The sequence below is a fragment of the Phacochoerus africanus genome, chromosome 2, assembly GCF_016906955.1.
Source record: "Phacochoerus africanus isolate WHEZ1 chromosome 2, ROS_Pafr_v1, whole genome shotgun sequence".
NCBI classification, from domain to species: Eukaryota; Metazoa; Chordata; class Mammalia; order Artiodactyla; family Suidae; genus Phacochoerus; species Phacochoerus africanus.
This window is the reverse complement of record NC_062545.1, coordinates 74,487,530-74,508,848: the sequence shown is the minus strand read 5'-3', so window position 1 is coordinate 74,508,848 and position 21,319 is coordinate 74,487,530. Positions and strand designations below refer to the sequence as shown.

The window sequence follows — 21,319 nt, the reverse complement described above, 5'->3', positions numbered from 1 at the left end:
ACACAAAACCTTTTGCTTATGTGGGTTCTCTCTCCCAATATTTTATTGTATTAGAAATGAAAACTGAGAAAAATTTAAAATAACAATGATAAAACCACTGCATATGATTCATAAAATAGAAAACATTTTAATGAAAATAATTATATTTTCTAAAATGAAAATAATTTAGTAAGAACAGTAGCATTGTTTTACACTTTTTGCAAATCTCTTTAATTTCTGGCTTAATAGAAGAGAGTAGGATTCCCACATCTGTTTCTAAAGTCAAACTATTGTGATATGTTATTTTGGTTGAATGATGTGAGAAAAATCTAGCCTCATGCAAACATGTAGTTGGAAAAGGGAAAAGTATTTTAGCAGCCTTATTAGATAATTGTGGATTTTCTTCTTTGATGCTACATGAAAACTCAAGAACTTCCTTCTGAAGAGCTCACTAAAGAAAGAGGGGGCAAAGAGAAATTAGAGCAGAGAAACCTGATAAACACTACCTCAGACGAACGTGATCAAGGTTAACATCAACAGTGATAAGTCACATTGATAGAATATACCCTTGATATGATCTGATGAAAACAGCACTTGACCTCTGTGGTCTTTCTCCCATTGCTACAATTCCAGTCTAATCATGAGGAAAAACATCAGACAAATCCCAACTGAGGGACGTTCTACAAAATAACTGACCAGTACTACTCAAATTATCAGGGTCATCAAAAACAAAGAAAGTCTGAGAAGCTGTCACAAACAAGGACTCTAAGGAGGCCTGATGACTAAAGGTTATGTGGTATATTGGATGGGGTCCTGGAACAGAAAGAGTATATTAAGTAAAAACTAAGAAAATCTGAGTAGGAGTTCCCGTTACAGTGCAGCAGAAATGAATCCGACTAGTAACTATAAGATTGAGGGTTTGATCCCTGGCCTCACTCAGTGGGTTGGGGATCTGGCATTGCCGTGAGCTGTGGTATAGGTGGCAGATGCAGACTGGATCTGGCATTGCTCTGGCTGTGGTGTAGGCTGGCAGCTGTAGCTCCAATTCAACCTCTAGCCTGGGAACTTCCATATGCTGTGGGGGTATAGCCCTAAAAAAAAAAAAAAAAGAAAGAAAAAAAATCTGAATAAAATATGGATTTTAGTTAATAATGTCAATATTGGTTCATTAATTGCAACAAACATACCATACTAATGTAAGATGTTAATAATTACAGGAAACTGGATTTGGGAGTGTACAGAAACTCTCTGCATTACCTTCTCAATTTTTCTGTTAGCTTAAAACTGTTCTAAAAAATAGTTTATTTAAAATTTTAAAAAACTTGACAAGAAATAACTTTTAAAACAAGAGCTGTAACATAGAATCTGAAACAATATTAGTCTAGCTTTAAAATTCTGTTATCTTAAAATCCATTAGTCTTTCTTGAATTTTTGGGGGGCTGCATCCATGGCATGTGGATGTTCACAGGCCAGGGATTGAACCCAAGCCACAGCAGTGACAGTACTGAGTCCTTAACCTCTAGGCCACCAGGAAACTCCCTTTCTGGCATTTTAAATGGGCCTTTGTCATGCATGATTTTGTAAGAGTATGCATTGCTTATTGGAAAATATTCATTTAAAGATTTATGTAGATCTTTTTTTGAGTTTTTTTTATTTTATGATTTTTATTTTTTCCATTATAGTTGATTTACCATGTTCTATCAATTTCTACTGTACAGCAAAGTGACCCAGTCATACATATATATATTCTTTTTCTCATGCTATCCTCCATCATGTTCCATCACAAGTGACTAGATATAGTTCCCTGTGCTACACAGCAGGACCTCATTGCTTATCCACTCTAAATGCAATAATTTGCATATATGTAGATTTTCTAAATGTTGACATATTTAATTATACAAAACTAAAACTTGGTATTTGTTAAAATCACCATCAATCTCATCAGAAAAAAAATAGTTAAGAATTGGGAGTGGTCAAATTCATGGTGGTAGCAACAAGTATTCCAAAATTCTATTCTTCACTTGTTTTTTCAAATTTTATCATTGGCAACAAATACTGGTAGTTGTTTTCCTAAAGTGACAGTTTTAGTTCATTCATTTTCAAGAAAATATCTCTCAAACATTGTGAGAAAGTATCTGCCAAGCCTGAATAACCACAGTCTGTCACTTATTTATCCTTTCAAATGAAAATAGTTTTCTGTGAAAAAAGGAGCTAGTTTAGCTAGCAACTGAAACAACTGCACAAGTACTTTTCCTCAAGACAACCATCATATTTGGTATACAGCTTTAAGTGTACTTCCTTCATTGCAATGAATATTAAAAAGGCATGTTCTGAGGTATTTATATTTAATAATATTAATCCATTTTTACTGCTTCTTTAAGGACATTTTTAACTCTAAGTACATGGGCAATAAAGAATATAATATGGAGTTCCCGTTGTGGCGCAGTGGTTAACAAATCCGACTAGGAACCATGAGGTTGTGGGTTCGGTCCCTGCCCTTGCTCAGTGGGTTAACGATCCGGCGTTGCCGTGAGCTGTGGTGTAGGTTGCAGACGCGGCTCAGATCCCGCGTTGCTATGGCTCTGGCGTAGGCCGGTGGCTACAGCTCCGATTCAACCCCTAGCCTGGGAACTTCCATATGCCGCGGAAGTGGCTCAAGAAATAGCAACAACAACAAAAAGACAAAAAGACAAAAAAAAAAGAATATAATATGACGTAGTGACATTGCCTTGATTCACGCTAAAGAACCAGCAGTTTTATCCACCATTTCTTTTGCATGGTTACCGCAAATGTCACCACAGTGGAAAAGGCAAACATTATTTTAGTATTATTACAGAGAATTTTGACCTCCAGGACCCCTGAAAGGGTCTTAGAACCCCTAGAAGTCTAAGAAGCACACTTCAAAAACTACTGACTTAAGTAATAATATTTCTGACTTCTCCATTACCCTCTGATTAAGCCAGGTAACTATGTCAAGGTAAGGAAAGGAAACCTTAAAGTTTATGTCATGTCAAAAGAAATGAATCTGCTTCACTTTCCTTTACCACAGCTCTGACATAGAGGGAATGAAGATCACTCAAATATATTCTCTTTTACCCTTCTGCAGTTCTCCAAAGCAGGGTTTTTTCATAGTATGGCCAGAGGAAAAAATTATAATATTTTTATTAAGGAGGAAAGGAATGAGGCTGTTCTAAGGTTTGCGGTCCTTATCCTTGAGGCACAGACCATATACAGCCTTCAGGAGGATAGAGGGGTCAGTAGCTGGACCAATTCTCAGTGGGTACATCAAAGCACATGAGTTGGACAATTCTGTACTAAGGTTCTAGCAGGGGTGGGGGTGGGGGTTCTCAGACTGGAGGATATCTGTTCCCCAGTTAGCTTCAAGCTTTGTAAAAGGCTCAAAGCTTAGCTCAAGTATGGGAATTCACAAAGTAGGACTATACTTTATAGTAGAACCAAACTTATACTAAAGATTAGATGTAGAACATTTGCAGAACATTTTCAGATATAGTTTCTGATCAAGAACACAAATCTGATTTCCAGATCCTAGACTACTTGAACCAAGGAGTTCAAGCCCTGGCTCTCTGTGATCTTGGGAAGGTAACCTAATATCTTGATGCCTCAATCTCTCCACCTATAAATGGGACAATAATAGTACCTCCAACTGCAAGTATTAAAGGATTTAATACATATAAAGTACTTAGAACAATGCCTGATACATGGCAATGTTTGCTATTATTACTATGCAGGTGCTATAGGGTCTCCTAATTGAGACTGTTTCTCTGAGCATGACACTGTTGAACTGCAGATTTGCAGAGAAAGAGAATCCCAGAGAAATCGAAGGACTAGATGTTAAGCTGCACAATTCCAGATCTGAGGAACTACGCTTGGAGTTGGGAAAGGGACAGGTGTGAGAAGAGGGTACTATCCCCAGGCTTTTTAGTTTTACTTACAGCACACATTAAGCGCTTAGAGTTGAAACCTCTTTTACCTATTAAGGTATGAATAGCTAAGTTTCTATCTAATATATATGTCAATAAACATTTTTCCTTGGAAAGGGCCATGGTTCAAAAATAGTGGTTACAGACTATCAAGTCATCCACTCACCAAAGACTTTTTTCATGATAATGTCAGGAGGGGTGGTTGGGTAAGTCTCAAACCAAGAGCCTCCCAGAAAATTAGAAAGGCAATCCAAAGCTGGGATTGTCCCAGACACACAAGATGCCTATTTCTTTACCTTGAGTTGGATGTGTTTTCTTCTTTGCTAAATGGTTTGTGGCAACTATATAGCCTGGCTTATAATATCATTATATCTAATTAAGAGTTTTAGGCTACATATGAGGCAGAATGATTTCAAGAGTCCTCTTCATGCAAAGTATTCAATATTTGAATTGCCATGGTTATAAGGTTGCAAAGAAATGTAAAATCATCATAATAAGAAAATAGTTACAAATAAGCTAGCCACTTAAAATATCCTGAAATGACAAAGATCAGAGTAGAAATAAATAAGAGACTAAAAAGACGCTAGAAAAGATCAATAAACTAGAGGTGGTTCTTTGAAACATAAACAAAATTGACAAACTATTAGCTAGACTCGTCAATTAATAAAATCAGAAATTAAAGAGGAGATATTACAATTGTTACCACAGAAATAAAAAAGATCATAAGAGACTACTATGAACAATTATACATCAACAAACCTGATAACCTAGAATGGATAAACTCCAAGAAACATAACCTACCAAGACTGAATCATGAAGGATAAAATAGCAGTGAAATTGAATTAATAATCAAAAACTTCCCATATGTGTACATGTATAACTGGATCACTTTATTGTACAGAAATTATAACACTGTAAATCAACTATACTTCAATAAAACTTTTAAAAATGAAAAAAATAAAAATACCTCCCAACAAACAGAAGTCCAGGACCGGAAAGCTTCACCTGTGCAGTCTACCAAACATTCAAAGAAGAATACCAGCAGTCACAAACTTTTCCAAAAACTAGAGGTAACATTTCCAAATTCATCTCATAAGTCCAACATTACCCTGATACCAAAACCAGGCAAGAATGCCACAAGAAAATTACAGGCCAATATTCCTGATGAACACAGATGCTAAAATCTCCAACAAAATATTAGCAAATCAAGTTCAACAATACATTAAAAGAATCACATGCAGTATTAAAATGGGATTTATTCCAGTGATGCGAAGATAGTTCAAAATGGGTAATTTAATGGGTAATTTGACACAGCACACTAGCAAAATGAAGGATAAAAATCATTTGGTCATTTCAATAGATGCAGAAACAGCATTTGACAAAATTCAACATCTATTTATGACAAAAATTTTCAACAAAGTGGATACAGAGGTAACATACTTCAACATAGTAAAGACCATATATAATAAGCCTACAACTAATATTATACTCTATGGTGAAAAACTAAGAGCTTTTCCTCTCAGACCAAGAAAAAGACAAAGATGCTCCCTCTCACCACTTTCATTCAACATAGTATTGGAAGTCCTAGCCAGAGCACTTAGGCAAGAAAAAGAATTAAAAGGCACCCAAATTGGAAGGGAAGAAGTAAAACCATCACTGTTTACAGATTACATGATATATACACAATACCCTAAAGAATCCACCAAAAATTGTTAGAACTAATAAAAAGAATTCAGTAAAGTCACAGGATACAAAATAAATATACAAAAGTCTGTTGTGTTTCTACACACTAAAAGCAATCAGAAAAGAGAAAGTTTCAATATAATTTTAACATTTTAAAAAATAAAGAGAAATTAAGAAAAAATCCCATGTTTAATTGCATCAAAAAGAATAAAATACTTGAAAATAAATTAAACTAAGGAAGTGAAAGATCTATATACTGAAAACTGTAAGAGATTGATGAAAGAAATTAAAGAAGACACAAATAAATAGAAGGAAATATCCTGCTCATAGGTTAGAAGAATTAATATTGTTAAAATGTCCATACTACCAAAAGCAATCTATAGATTCAGTATAATCCCTATTAAAATTCCAGTGGTATTTTCACAAAAATAGAACAGACAATCCTAAAATGGAACCATAAAAGACTCTGAATACCCTAAGAAATCTTAAAGAAAACAGGGCTGGAGGCATCATGCTCCCTGATTTCAAACTATGTTTCAAAGCTACAATAACAAAAACAGTATGGTATTAGCATTAAAGACAGATACAAAGATCAATGGAACAGAATACAGAGCCCAGGAATAAATCCATATACATGGTCAATTAGTTTACAACAAAGGAGTCAAGCATATTCAATGGGGAAAAGGCAGTCTTTTCAATACATGGTGTTGTGTAAACTAGACAGCCACATGCAAAAGAATGAAACTTGATCACCATCTTATACCATACACAAAAATTAACTCAAAATGGATGTAAAAATTGAATATAAGACCAGAAACCATAAAACTTTTTTTTTTTTGTCTTCTTTAGGGCTGCACCTGTGGCATATGGAGGTTCCCAGGCTAGGGGTCAAGTCGGAGCTGTAGCCACTTACCTACACCAGAGCCACAGCAATGCGGGATCCAAGCCATGTCTGTGGCCTACACCACAGCTCACAGCAATGCTGGACCCACTGAGCAAGTCTGGGGATTGAACCTGCGTCCTCATGGATGCTAGTTGGGTTTGCTAACTGCTAATCCACAATGGTAACTCCAGACACCATAAAACTCTTAGAAGAAAACATGGTTAGTAAGATCCTTGACCTAAGCCTTGGTGATTATTTTGAATGTGACATCAAAATCAGAAACAACAAAAGCAAAAATAACATGGGACTACATCAGACTAAAAAGTGACTGCATAGCAAAGAAAATATCAACAAAAATGAAAAGGCAACCTACGGAATGGGAGAAGATATTTGCAAATCATATGTCTGATAAGGGGTTAATATCCAAAATATATGAAGAACTCATACAATTTAATAGCAAATAAAAAATCTAACTTAAAAAATGGACAAATGATCAGAACAGATATTTTTCCAAAGAAAACACAGATGGCCAACAGGTACAAGAAGAGATATCTAATGTCACTAAGCCACAGGGAAAAGCAATTCAAATCCACAGTGCGATATTACCTCACACCAGTTAGAATGGCTATTATAAAAAAGGCAAGAAATAACAAGTTTTGGTAAAGATGTGGAGAAATGGGAACCCTCATTCACTGTTGGTGGGAATGTAAATTGGTATAGTCACTATGGAAAACAATATGGAGACACCTCAAAAATTTAAATACTATGGATGTTCCCTAAAAAATTCAACAATATGAAGGTTCCTCAAAAAATTAAAAATAGAACTACCATATGATCTAGCAATTCCACTTCTGAGTATTTCTGAAAAAAACAAAAACAGTAACTGCAAAAGATAGATGCACATGTTCACTAATACACTATTTACAGTATCCAAGACATGAAAACTATGTGTCAATCAATGAATGAAAGTAAATGTGGTATACCTCCTCACTGGAATATTATTTAGCCATGAAGAGAATGAAATGTTGCCATATGCAAAACATAGATGGACCTTGCCAACACAGATGGGCATTATGCTAGGTGAAATAAGAGAGAGAAAGACAAATAATGTATGATCTCATTTATATTTGGAATCTCAAAAAACAAAACCAAAAAAACAAAACACCAAGCTCAAACATACTAAGAGTAGATTGGTAGTTGCCAGAAGTAGGGTTTGAGGAGTGGGAGAAATGAAGGAAAGGGGTTGAAAGGTATAAGCTTTCAGTTATAAACTAAGTCATGGGGATATAATGTATATAGCTTGGTAGCTATAATTAAAAACACTGTATTAAGTATTTGAAAGATGCTCAAAGGGTAGATCTTAAAAGTTCTCATCACAAGAAAAAAATTTTAACTATGTAAGGTGACAAATATTAACTAGACTTATTGTGGTAAGCATTTTGCAGTGTATATAAATATTGAATTATGTTATATACCTGAAATCAATACAATGTTATGGGTCAATTATACCCCAATTTAAAAAAATGTAACCCCTCCTCAAAATTCCATCACAGCTTAATACTAGTTCTTAATCCAATCCATCATTTCAAAGTCTAATGTTAGTCATCTAGTGCTTGGAGATGGATATATGGATATAAAGCAAACCTATACATGAAGCCACTGACAAATGAAGATCTAGTCAACCTGAAGATGAAAAAAAATAACAAGGATAATGACATCATAAAACCTTTAAAAGAAAGTAATTAATATATTCATGAATTAAAATAGGACTTTAAAAAAACTAATGATAACCTTAAGTATTTTTATAAAAGTGATTTTCCATGCATTTGAACAACCAAATCATGAAGGGCAGGATATAATATTTTATCATTCTAAAATTTTGTCAAGAAAGTTATGCCAAAAAATAATTTGTTCATTTTTTATTTTAGGAACTTAGTTTCTAATTGCTATTACAGGCCAAATTTTTGTCAAATAAGACCAAAATGTCTATTTTTATAAGTATTATCTTCATTTTTCAAGATAAAGTCCCAATCGATCTCCTTCCTCACCACCCCCATGTAGTATACTTATGAAGATTTGGGGTAATCCCCTCATTAGGAGATTCTTCCTGGCAATAAGTCTCCTGAAATAATGACGACATACAAAATAGAGACTGGAGTTCTCTTGTGGCTCAGCAGGTTAAGGATCCGGCATTGTCACTGCAGTGGCTTGGGTCTTGACTCTAGTGCGGGATCAGTTCCTGGCCCAGGAACTTCCATGTGCCATTGGTGCAGCCGAAAATAAAAAAGAGAGAGAGAGAGAAACAAACTCAGTAGCTTCTCCAAGAGACCATCTTTGCCTTGCTACCTCAAAACACAACAGGTCTTCCCCTTTCCTACTAGGTCTCCTTCTCGGGAAGGGGGAGAAGCTTCCAGATAAATAAGACTTTCCTCAAGTTTATTTCTCTGGCAAAGTAAAACTTAACTGGAAGCCTTAATAAAATGATGTCTGAAGATATTAGGTTACCAGGGCCTTGATATTGATCCAGTAGAAGCATGAAGGGTCCATATCACCCAGAATGACTTTCACAGCCAGAGACTGACATTATCACCCTATCAGAGGATTCTAATTCATCCAAATCCTTATTGGCTTATTTACCTATAAAATGGCTGACAGGTATAAATGAATACTTTCTCTTCCTCTTTACAGGAAAAGAATTCTTTTTTAGCTACCTAAACATCGAGATATGCCATTGCAACTGGCATATGATGGTTGAGGTATTATGCCTGAAAGTTACATGTGATTTGGATTTGTCTTTCTCAAGATTTACAGTCAATTAAATACGCATTAAGCACTGAAAATTCCCAGAGCTTTTAAAAGACAGAATTCATATCTATAATAAGTTTGTAATCAAGGTCTTTCTCATTTATATGAATGCATGTGTATATATTTTTCCTTTGTTATATTTATTATTATATAATGTAGATGTCACAGTTACAAAAATTTACTTTCTTTGACCCTGGCCCAAACAGGTCAGATATTATACAACAGCAGATGGGCTATGAGAATCAAGGAATGGAAGTTGGTTTATGTCATACTTCCTTGGATCATGGTAGCATTACTTCATCTTCCTTACCCCACATACTAACCTCACCTCCTTTTTTAAAAAATTTTTCTTAGGTCTCACTTTTACAAAATATCCCTAAAACTGATTTTATTTTTGCTTCCAGCAGTAGTTTACAGATCTCTCTGTATTTCTAATTTTGCTTTAGAGCCCTTTTATCTAAGTGTAAATTTTGTGCCAATATCTATAAAAAGCACCTGGCATATACAAAGAGTATTTCTCTTAATGAGACTTTTAACCCAGTTCTGACTCTGTGAATAGTGTTCTAAACTCAGAAACAGGCAGAGAGGAAAATATGAAGAATTTTAACATGTGAAAAGGCCAGTGAGTCTGGACATGTCTGGATACTCACTCTCTCACATAGCTCTTCAAATGTGCAGTCGGCAATGGTTCCACAGGCTTTATTCAGTCGCAGCTCTCTGCCTTGCACTTTTAGAATCCTTGGTCTAGTTACTATGGGAACATGAACAAAGACTCAATCTTGTCTGGATAATTACTATAAAATTCATCTCTTACAGATAGGAAATGCATAGCTTGATGAATAATAGCACATGATTCAACACATAAATTAGACAAAATGCTGATACAATGACTGCCACTTGAGCGTGGCATCAACCCATATACAGCAATGGAACTTATTAATTGGTCAGTGGAGATTGGGCATTGTGTTCTAAATGTATTCTCTTTCAAGAGAAATTAACTTACGTACAATCATTTTGTTTCTGAGCCAGCTCATCAAACAACTTATCCATGACAGCCTCCACATCAGCTTCACTTGTGCTACAGTGAAAAGAATAATAGAATATGAAATTAATAACACTTGAAGCCAACATCAAACAGCTGCCTGAGCCTGCTTAGCTTTTTGCCCATAAAAAAAGAGAACAGGATGTTATGCTCTAAATACAAACATTAGATTTAGAATACACTTAAAAGCAGAGAATATTAACTCTCAGGTAGATGATTCTGCCTTATTTGCATACACTGAAAGACTTCTGTGCTTCTGGCTGTTTCCAGTAATGAGACGATACAGGCAGAGTAAATCCATTAATACTATGTGTACACAATGAGAAGAAAGGCTTCTGGCTCTCTCTTGCATGCAAAACAAGAGCAAATAGACAAGGCAGTCAAGCATCCAGGAAAGTATCCTTTGAAATCTCTACTGAGAGGGTACATGTGAAATTAAATATTGAAGCTGCCTTTTAAAAAAATCAAGTCAAGCCACTGACTGAGAGGATCAAACATCCAGAATTAAATTACCAGCTTCAAAATACCAACTTAATCTGCACATCAATAACTTTATCAGACTTTGAGTATACGGACAATTACAGACCACACGATTTCTCTCAAAAGTGTCCTTGTTGTAAATTTAAGAAAACTCTCCTGTGATGCTTACCATTGCAGCCACTATGAAGTTAGTATCGTCAAAGAATCCTTTGTATTCTAATTAGAAATCACCATATGGTTTAGGAAACCCACATATACAAATGTGATAATACTATGGCCTTTTTTCCTCTCACTTTTTTTTTTTTTAAAAAGAAGGGTTGATAAATTAACAGTCAATAAAATAACTGACAGAAGAAATAAATGTTGTTAAAAAAACTTCAAGTGAAAATATAAGTTTACTTCAACTCTATGTAACAACTTACACAGGATGACCTGCCAATATGTTTAATTCTAACACACAAATCATTCTTAACTAGGTGTGGAAGCAATTAATAAACTCAATCCAGGACATCCATCTTAATAAAGTCTTACCGAAAACTAATAAGACAAATTATTTTTTCTCAAGAGTAAGCTTAAAGTAAGCCAAAATAATTTCTCCCTTGAGATAATTATCAGGTGGCAAGCATTTAACACATAAGCACCTAATTCTTCAACTGTTCTACAGCAAATGCCTTTAAAATGCAATAAAGCACACAATCATTGTGAAGGGTTTGGAACTGTTACATTCTAAGTAATAATCACACCACCTCAAGGGTCCTAAAAATATCATTTGCAATGGTTAACTTTGCAGGGGAATGCTATTTGACTTATATAAAGCCTTGTATGAGATTTGAAATTAATTTTAAACGTACAAAGAAACCATACAAGCCAATGTCAATGTCAATGGCCATGCAAAACATATGTATGTTTAGATGGCTTTGCCAGATAAGAATTCACTCTTAGGAATTCATTTGGAATCGTTCCCACCTTGCAATGGTGGTGTACACATGCACAACTGTTGGAGAAGTGAGCTAATTTTAAGGAATACAGAAAGAAGAGAGCAATATTAGCCAGCCAGGACATCTGCTGGTTTTCAGAAAGTTAACCTGTCCTTAGGTAAAGCATATTACCCAGTAGAGGGGGAAGAAATGAATTCTGAAAAATAACCAAAATAGAAGACAGTCACATTTCTAATAGCATGTTTGATGAACAAACGCTTGCTTCCAAACTTCCTCAGTGGTGATTTCTTTTTAACCCTGTGCTCAAATATACTATAATACTAAATATTAAAATACAGATCACTAGACTTTAGGCCACATGCATGCCACCTGTGAAATTACTATATGTGATTTCATTTATAGTGAAATTATATTTGAAATGATACAATTATTTTATTGTAATAGTATCTTATAAGACTTCTATTATATTATCATAAACTGTTACTCAGATGTCATAATGTAAAATAAAAAAATTTACCATTGTACAGTGGTCTAAAAATAAACATTCATAAAAGCAGTTTATGCAGCTCACAACTGAATAGACTTATCCATCTAAGCCAACTTTCACTTGACCTCAGGAAGCAAGGTTCTGCCAGCCTGCTGGGGGACAGGAACCTTATCTTCATATGTGAAAAGCAGGAGGGGCCAGTGTTGGGTTTTGGTTTTATCAGATCTATCTATATCGATATAAAATAAATATTCTATGAAAGGAATCATTACCAGAAATGAACATACTCATAACCTCTTAACAATAACTTACAAGAAAACACTAGTCTTCTCACACTCCACTCAGACTTCAGGTTTCTCTACCTAACAGAGCTCATTTAGTTTTTTAAGAATAAGACAAGTAATAAGAAATTAAAATTTATCTGTCCATATTAGCCTAAAAGATACAGAGTTTTATTTATTACTCAAGTTCATATCTGGTTATAACATCTTTGAACATGTTCTGTAATTCTAGTAAAAAATTCGTATGATTCTAAATTTTTTCAATGTGTTACATGAAGAATAATAAAAGCTAGCATTTGTTGAGCAACTATTATGTAGCAGTTAATTTACTTATACAACCCCACCTTACCATGTAATATGTCTTATTGTCACATATTTTTTGAAGAGAAAACTGAAACTCAGAATTGTCACTTTATCTAAGATCTGAATACATAAAAAAACTTCTGTATAATGGAAAGGATTATAAATAAAATATATAGGCATGTCAATCTGGGAAATACATTGGGAACGTTTATGACATACAGCTAATATTATCAATGTATTAAAAACTCGAACATATAAAAAAAATTGAATACCCCAACAGAAAAACTGTCAATGTACCTGAACAGACAATGTGTTAATAAAAACAATAGCTCAGTGGGCACAGAGCATGTGTAAAGTGGTTCATTCCTACTAGTGATGAAAATGCAAAGTAAAATCATGAGAGGCCATTCTTTTAAATTGGTAGAGATAAAGGAAAAGATAAAATAGCTAGAGCAAATGCAGGTAAAGGGGAAAAGGACCCTCTTGTGTACCACAGAGGGGAATGTAAAACTGGTAGGGGAGTTCAAGGCAACCAGGTAATATGTTAATAAAAGCATTAAAAATATGCATTATCCCATCACTTAACTATTCCATTCACAGAAATCTCACTGATGGAAATAATAATGGTCAACAACTACAAGGATGTTCACTGTGACAGAGTTAATATCAAAAAAGTGAAAAAGAACCTAAATGTCCAACAATGGAAATTTAAAGTACATTTAGATACACCGAATACAATGGATCATTATGCAGTTTTTGTGTGCATTGTTTCTCTTTTGCTCTGGAACTGCTGATGGCTCAAAGTTGATGGCTAGAAGTGCTACGTACCCCCAAATTTCTAAAGAGAACCACCAATAACTAGATCCAGATTCCTGCCCCTATGGTTAAACAATGGGAAGAACTAGCCTTATTCCAAATGCAACCTTTCCTCCACCATAACCCCTATTCCCCACACCAGAGTGTCTTTATAAGGAAGAAAAAGAGGATCAGGAGTCACTGGTTTTGTGTCTAGTATTTGTGATAAGAGCCTTTTCCCTTCCTTTCCCTTAGGAAAGAAGAGGGTGATTTATCCTCCTCCCAAAACAAGTGAAGGGGAAAAGAGTTCTCTAAGAGAATCACTTGGAAAGATTAGGGAAGCCTGGGAGAAGAAAAGGTGGGTGTTGCTTGCCTTAATTAGATGAGCAGGACCTCAGCAGATTGAGAAATCAGAAAGGGAGAGGTGGGGTGCCGAACCAAAATGAAGCAAGCCAGTTCTCACCAGAAACTCTCCAAAGGTTAGGCACTAATAGATATTACTCAAAGATACAGATGAGCAGTCAGGCTAGAAACAGAGGTATTGTTTGAAAATAAGACAAAGACAGTGTCTTAGATTCCCTCCTTTTACCTGGACAACCAGATTCCTGAAACTCCTCCACTCCAGCTGAAACCAATTAGTATACTGCCTGGGACAGTTTTAACACTGAAGAAAGGGTGAGAGGCAGCATACTATATACAATTCTGCAAGGTAAACAGTACTTACCTCTTCAGCATCCAAAACCCTACCAGTCCAGAAAGCTTCTGTTCCAGAAAGTAGACAGAAAGATTGGAAGAAACTCTCTGGAGGAAACTAGCCAACCCCCCCCCCCAAAAAAAACCCAAAAACCTTGTAGATACTGATATTTGTGGGTTCTTCAATGGAAAAACTGACAGGCCACCTTATCATCCTTCAATGACTGAAAAAAATGCACAGTCAAAAGATGAGAATTAGCTTTTATTCATCTGACATTCTGAGGACTTCAAGGCTGAGAGACAGCCTCTTAGAATAGCCCTGAGAGACTGCTCTGAAGAGGTAAGGGAGACAACATGATACTATACATAGAAAATCCAATGATGATACCAGAAAACTACTAGAGCTCATCAATGAATTCTATAAAGTTGCAGGTACAAAATTAATACATAGAAATCTCTTGCATTCTTATATACTAACAACAAAAGATAAGAAAGAGAAATTAAAGAAACAATCACATTTACCATCACATCAAGGAGAATAAAATACCTGGGAATAAACCTACCTAAAGAGGCAAAAGACCTATACTCTGAAAACTATAAGATGCTGATGAAGGAAACTGAAGATGACACAAGCAGACAGAAAGAAATACCATGCTCTTGGATTGGAAGAATCAATACTGTCAAATGACAATACTACTCAAGGCAATTGACATATTCAGCACAATACCTATCAAACTACCAATGGCATTTTTCACAGAACTAGAACAAAAATTTTTTTAATTTGTATAGAAACACAAGAGATGACTGAGTAGCCAAAGCAATCTTGAGAAAGAAAAACAGAGCTGGAGGAATCAGGTCTCCCCACTTCAGACTTTACTACAAAGCTACAGGCATCAAAACAGTATGTTACTGACGCAAAAACAGAAATATAGATCAGTTGGAGTTCCCATCATGGCACAGTGGAAACAAATCCGACTAGGAACCATGAGGTTGCAGGTTTGATTCCTGGCCTTGCTCAGTGGGTTAGGGATCTGGAGTTGCTGTGAGCTGTGGTGTAGGTTACAGATGTGGCTTGGCTCTGGTGTTGCTGTGGCTGTGATGTAGGCCAGCAGCTGTAGTTTCAATTCGACCCCTAGCCTTGGAATCTCCATATGCTGAAAGTGTGGCCCTAAAACAAACAAACAAAAAAGCCAAAAAAAAAAAGAGATATAGATCAGTGGAACTGGATAGAAAGTCCAGAAATAAATCCACACACCTCTGGTCAATTACTCTATGACCAAGGAGGCAAGAATATACAATGGAGAAAAGACAGCCTCTTCAATAAGTGATGCTAGGAAAATTGGATAGCTATATGCAAAAGAATAAAATTAGAACATTCTCTCACACCATGCACAAAAATAAACTAAAAATGGATTAAAGATCTAAATATAAGGCTGGATACTATAAAACTCTTAGAGGAAAACATAGAACATTCTTTAACATAAATCACAGCAATATCTTTTTGGATCCAACTCCTAGAGTAATGAAAATAAAGACAAAAATAAACAAATGGGACTTAATTAAATTTAAAAGCTTTTGCACAGCTAAGGAAACCATTAAAAAGATAAAAAGACAACCCATAGAAGAGGAGCAAATCTTTACAAATGAAGCAATTGACAAGGGATTAATCTCCAAAATATATGTACATTCATACAGCTTTATATCAAAAAACCAAACAAACCAATCAAAAAGTGGCCAGAAGATCTGAGTGGCCATTTTCCAAAGAAGAAAGACAGGTGGCCAAGAAACATATGAAAATATGCTCAACATCACTAATTATTAGAGAAATGAAAATCAAAACTATAATGAGATTATCACTTCACACCAGTCAGAATGGTCATCATCCAAAAAGTCTACAAACAATAAATGCTGGAAAGGGTACAGAGAAAAGGGAACCCCCCTACTCTTCCTGGGGAATGTAGGTTGGTGCAACCACCATGGAGAGCCATGTAGAGGTACCTTAAAAAACTAAATATAGAACCAACATCAGCAATCCCACTCCTGAGCATATACTTGGAGAAAACTGTAATTCAAAAGAATTACATGCACCCCAATGTTCATTGCAGCACCATTTACAATAGCCAAGACATTGAAGCAGAGTTCCTGTCGTGGCGCAGTAGTTAACGAATCTGACTAGGAACCATGAGGTTGTGGGTTCAGTCCCTGGCCTTGCTCAGTGGGTTAAAGGATCCGGCATTGCTGTGAGCTGTGGTGTAGGTTGCAGATGCGCTCGGATCCCGAGTTGCTGTGGCTCTGGTGTAGGCCGGCAGCTACAGCTCCGATTAGACCCCTAATCGCCTGGGAACCTCCATATGCCACAGGAGCAGCACCAGAAAAAGGCCAAAAAAAAAAAAAAAAGACATGGAAGCAACCTAAATGTCCATCAACAGAGGACTGGATAAAGAAGATGTGATACACACACACACACACACACACACACACACAAAATGGAATATAAAAATAATGAAGTAATGCTATTTGGAGCAATATAGATGGACCTAGAGATGATCATTCTAAGTGCAGTAAGTCAGGCAGAGAGAGACAAATACATATGAGATCACTAATATGTGGAATCTAATAAAAATGATACAAAAGAACTTAGAAAAACAGAAACTGATTCAGAGATTTCTAAACCAAATTTATGGTTACCAAAGGGGAAATGCTAGGGAGAAGGATGGAATGGGAGCTGGGATTACCATATACACACTATTACATACAGAAATGATCGGTAACAAGGACCAATGGGAAAATCTATTCAATATTCTGTGATGGTCTACATGGGAAAAGAATCTGCATGACTGATTCACTTTGCTGTACACCTGAAACTAATACAACTAATTATAAATCACCTACACTCCAATAAAATTCATTAGAAAATTTTTTAAACAGTAGTTTTAACGAGAAAAAAAAGAAAAGAGGTAAGATAAGAGCCAGGATATACAGGAGTTTTTCCAACAAAGACCAGGTAGTCGAAATATCAAAAAAATTACCGTTTATTAAAGAAAACCAGGCGTCTTGAGGAATGTCATGCTTTTCTATGTATGGGAAGATGCAAGAGTCTGGGGTCATCGAAAGCATTCCTTTGATAAGCACCTCAGCTATCTGGGGTCAGTATCCAGTGCTTTCCCACCCTGAGTCCCCTCAGGATGCATACTGGGGGTGGGCTATGGTGGCTGAGGGCTAGACGTGGGCATCCAGTTTCTACCCTGAGTTTCCTCAGGCCTCAATGCTGGGAGCAGCTGTAATGTGACGGCTTGATGGCTGCAACATACTTTGTTTACTCAGAAAGCAGACAACATTTTTCATTCACACCACCAATCAATAAAATCCTATCTATGCACACAGAACTTTTAATCAGCTTCTTAGTGCTTCATTCTTAAGTGTGAATGGCCAACAAAGCATTTTGAGGCTTTTAAGGAAATCCTCTAGGATAAAAGATTAAGACCACAATAAAACAGTAGAGAAAAGGAACCCCTACTGGTTCGGTACGTTAAGGATCTGCATTGTCACTGCTGTGGCTCTGGTTACTGCTGTGGCACAGGTTCAGTCCTGGGCCTGAGAACTTCCTCCATGGACAGGGCAAAAGAAAAAAAAAAAAGTAATCGAAAAGGATCCAGGAGGACGGAAAGAAAAAGTACAGAGCCCAAAAGGGGAAAAATAGGAGTTCCCGTCGTGGCACAGCAGAAACGAATCTGACTAGGAACCATGAGGTTACAGATTCAATCCCTGGCCTTGCTCAGTGGGTTAAGGATCCGGTGTTGCCGTGAGCTGTGGTGTAGGTCACAGACTCGGCTTGGCTCCAGCATTGCTGTGGCTGTGGTGTAGGCCGGCAGCTATAGTTCCGATTAGACCCCTAGCCTGGGAATCTCCATGTGCCTCGCGTGTGGCCCAAAAAAGACAAAAGACAAAAAAAGGCGGGGGGGGGGGGGGGGGGGGGGCAAATACACTCGAATATTGCATTGCATAAATGCTGTAAACTGAAATGACAATTCAGGCATAAGAAAGAGCTCTAAATATGACTGCAAAATAAAAATTCAGGAAAATTGTTGAAGTAATCTTTCAGAAAATAGAACAGAAAGACAAAAAAAGAAAAATAAAAGAATCAGAAGTTGAAACCAGAAGTTTCAATATCTAACCAGGAGGAGTTCTAAGGACTGTGCAGGGGGGTGGGGTGGGGGGGATCAATTAATCAAAGAAAAAAGAAAATTAAATTTCCTAGAACTGAAGGACACGATTTTCTAAATTGAAAGAGTCCAATGAATACCTAGCACAAAGAATAGGGGGAAGTTCCATTCTAAAGTACATTATCATGAAGTTTCAGGAAACTAGGAATAAAGAAAGAATATCCTAAAAACTTCAAAAGGTCAAATAAAAAAGTCAAGAAACATTCACAGAAAACTTTGCAACAGCAATAATGGAAAAATGCAGATAATGCTATAGTATCTTAAGTTTTGAAAGGAACTTTCTTGTCAAACTATCCATGCCCAAACTATTAATCAAGCAAAATAAGGACATTTTTGAACAGATGAGCCCTCGAAAAAATCTATTTCCTGTGCAGCCTTCTCCGGAAGATACTAGAGGGTGTGTTTTATCAGAACAGGGAGAAGAGTTATGCTTCTTTTCAGTAGGGCCAACTAAGCTCTGCCCTAGCTGACTCTCCTGCTGACAGGAGCTGTAACCACTGCACAAAATACAAAAAACAGGTGACTTGAAGGCACTGGGCAGTGAACGGAAGCAGGCAGATTCTAGAAGGAGCTGACACTTGGGAGAAGAGGAAAATGGTGTAAATTACTTGTTTTTACAGCTTTCAGCCTGAAGACAAAGTACTGCTTGAGGCAAATAAAATTTCCAATAGAAAACCTAAAGTCCTTATGGCATGAAGAACCAGAGGGGAGTTGGGGGTAACCACACAGCTGGAAAATCAGGGGGAATTTCAGAAAAAGTGTTTCCAAATTCCTAAAAGATATTAATCTGGAAAATTCCTGAAATTATAAGTAATTCTATATTTATCATAATACTTTGTGTTCTCAAATAATGTGTCCATAATAATAAAGAGTGAATCATTTGTCTATCATAGGCTTATACTAAAAGTTTCAGCAGATTTCTGCTAAAAAAATAATAATAAATTCATGGCTTATCACTAGTATAAGCCAATATACTCTAAGATTATATAGTTCAATAATAGGTAAAAATTATTTCTACCTGATATAGACTTACGATAGAAGAAAACATTACAAGGAAACATTAACAAAATAAATGCTAGATAAAATTATTTTAAACTTTAAACATCTCAAATTTAATATGTCAAAGTCATCATTTTTAAGGTTTTTGTTTGTATTTAAAGGTTTTTTAAAACACAAAGTATTAATTACTGGATCTGAGGGTCTTGATTTTTGCTGGTTAACAAATATTCCAGACATAGGAAAAGTGTCTTTCACTTTGCACTGACATTGGTCAATGAGTGTGTCCTAAACCGTTTTCTTTTTTCTTTTTTGGTCACACCTGAGGCATATGGAAGTTCCCAGGCCAGGAATCAAATCCAAGCTGGAGCTGCAACCTATACCACATCAGCAGCACCACTAGAACCTTAACCCACCATGCCAGGGCAGGGATTGAACCAGTGCTTCCACAGAGACAAGCCAGATCCTTAACCCACTGCACCACAGCAGGAACTCCCTAAATTATTTTCAAATTGAGTATTAGTGTATGTATTGCTTCATATAAACTCATTTCCTTTATTACCAAGCATATGGCTTTGTTTACTCAGTATTATGTGAAATGCATCCACATCAATGCATGTGGAAGTAGTTTATTTTTGTTTGTGTACAGTAGTATTCTATTGCATGAAAATTTATCATGATTCTACTGTTGATAAGTGTATTAGTCTGCTAAAGCTGCCATAAAAAAAAAAATACCACAGACTGGTGGCTTAAGCAACAGAGATTTATTTTATCACAGTTCTGGAGGCTAGAACTCTAAAATCAATGTGTAGGCAAGTTTGATTTCTTTTGAGGTTTATCTCCTTGGCTTGCAGATGGTTGTCTTATTGCTGTGTCCTCATATGGCCTTTCCTCTGGGGTTTCTTCCTTCTCTTATAAGGACACCAGTCCTAAGAGATTAGGGGTCCACCCATATGACCTCATTTAACTAATTACCTCCTTAAAGGCTCTATCCCAAATACAGTCACACGGTGCATTAGGGCTTCAGCTATGAATCTTGGGGAACACAATTCGGTCCCTAACAATGAGCATATGTGTAGTTTACAGTTTGGGGCTACTGTGAATAGTACTACTGTGAACATTCTAGTATAATGTTCTTTGGTAAACTTATGTTGCTGGGTATATAAATAAAAGTAAAATAACTGCTGTTCATGAGGTCATCTACATTCAGCTTAGTAGATTCTGCTAAGCAGCTTTTCAAAGGGGTTGTAGAAATTTACTCTCTCAGTGCAGTGTACAAAAAGTTCTACTTGCCCTACATCCTTGCCAACACTTAGTATTTTCCATCTCTTCAATTTTAGCCATTATGGTAGATGTATGATAAATAATTTTTATCTAAGTTGCCTCAAATTATTTTTGGAAATGGAATAAAAATACGAATGTAATTTAATTAATGCCATAGTTAATCTAGAAGCATTTTCTTAGTAAAATGTCACTGTGATATACAGAAAAATTTATAAATCTATTCTTAAAAACACCTAGGTTCTCTTGACCTTTTCAAGTAGGAAATTGCAAAAACACAACTTTATTGTGAAAATTTTGACCAGAGAAAATGCTTTTAACTTCAATATAGGGGTGGGGGGGTGGGGAGAGGGACCTATAACAGAGAAAAATGAAATTAACAGCAATGAGTCTGCAACTCCAGGAAATTACTCTGGAATTACAAACATACTTGAAAAATATTCCAGTCTAACCAGTAAAACTGAGGAGAGACGAAACCTGGTAGTCAAAAGCAGTTGCACGGAAAAGCT

At 36.1% G+C, this 21,319-nt stretch overlaps 1 protein-coding gene across 2 annotated transcripts in view; it reads right to left on the bottom strand.

The window, feature by feature from the left end:
• Nucleotides 1–21,319, bottom strand: part of AFG1L (AFG1 like ATPase) — a 223,129-nt gene that overhangs the window by 35,752 nt on the left and 166,058 nt on the right. For both annotated transcript variants that reach the window (XM_047762231.1, XM_047762239.1), the window contains 2 exons: nucleotides 10,299–10,369; nucleotides 9,942–10,042 (listed from right to left, as the gene is read on the bottom strand). In XM_047762231.1, the coding sequence (XP_047618187.1) occupies nucleotides 9,942–10,042; nucleotides 10,299–10,369 (172 nt within the window). The remainder of the gene's footprint in view (nucleotides 1–9,941; nucleotides 10,043–10,298; nucleotides 10,370–21,319) is intronic.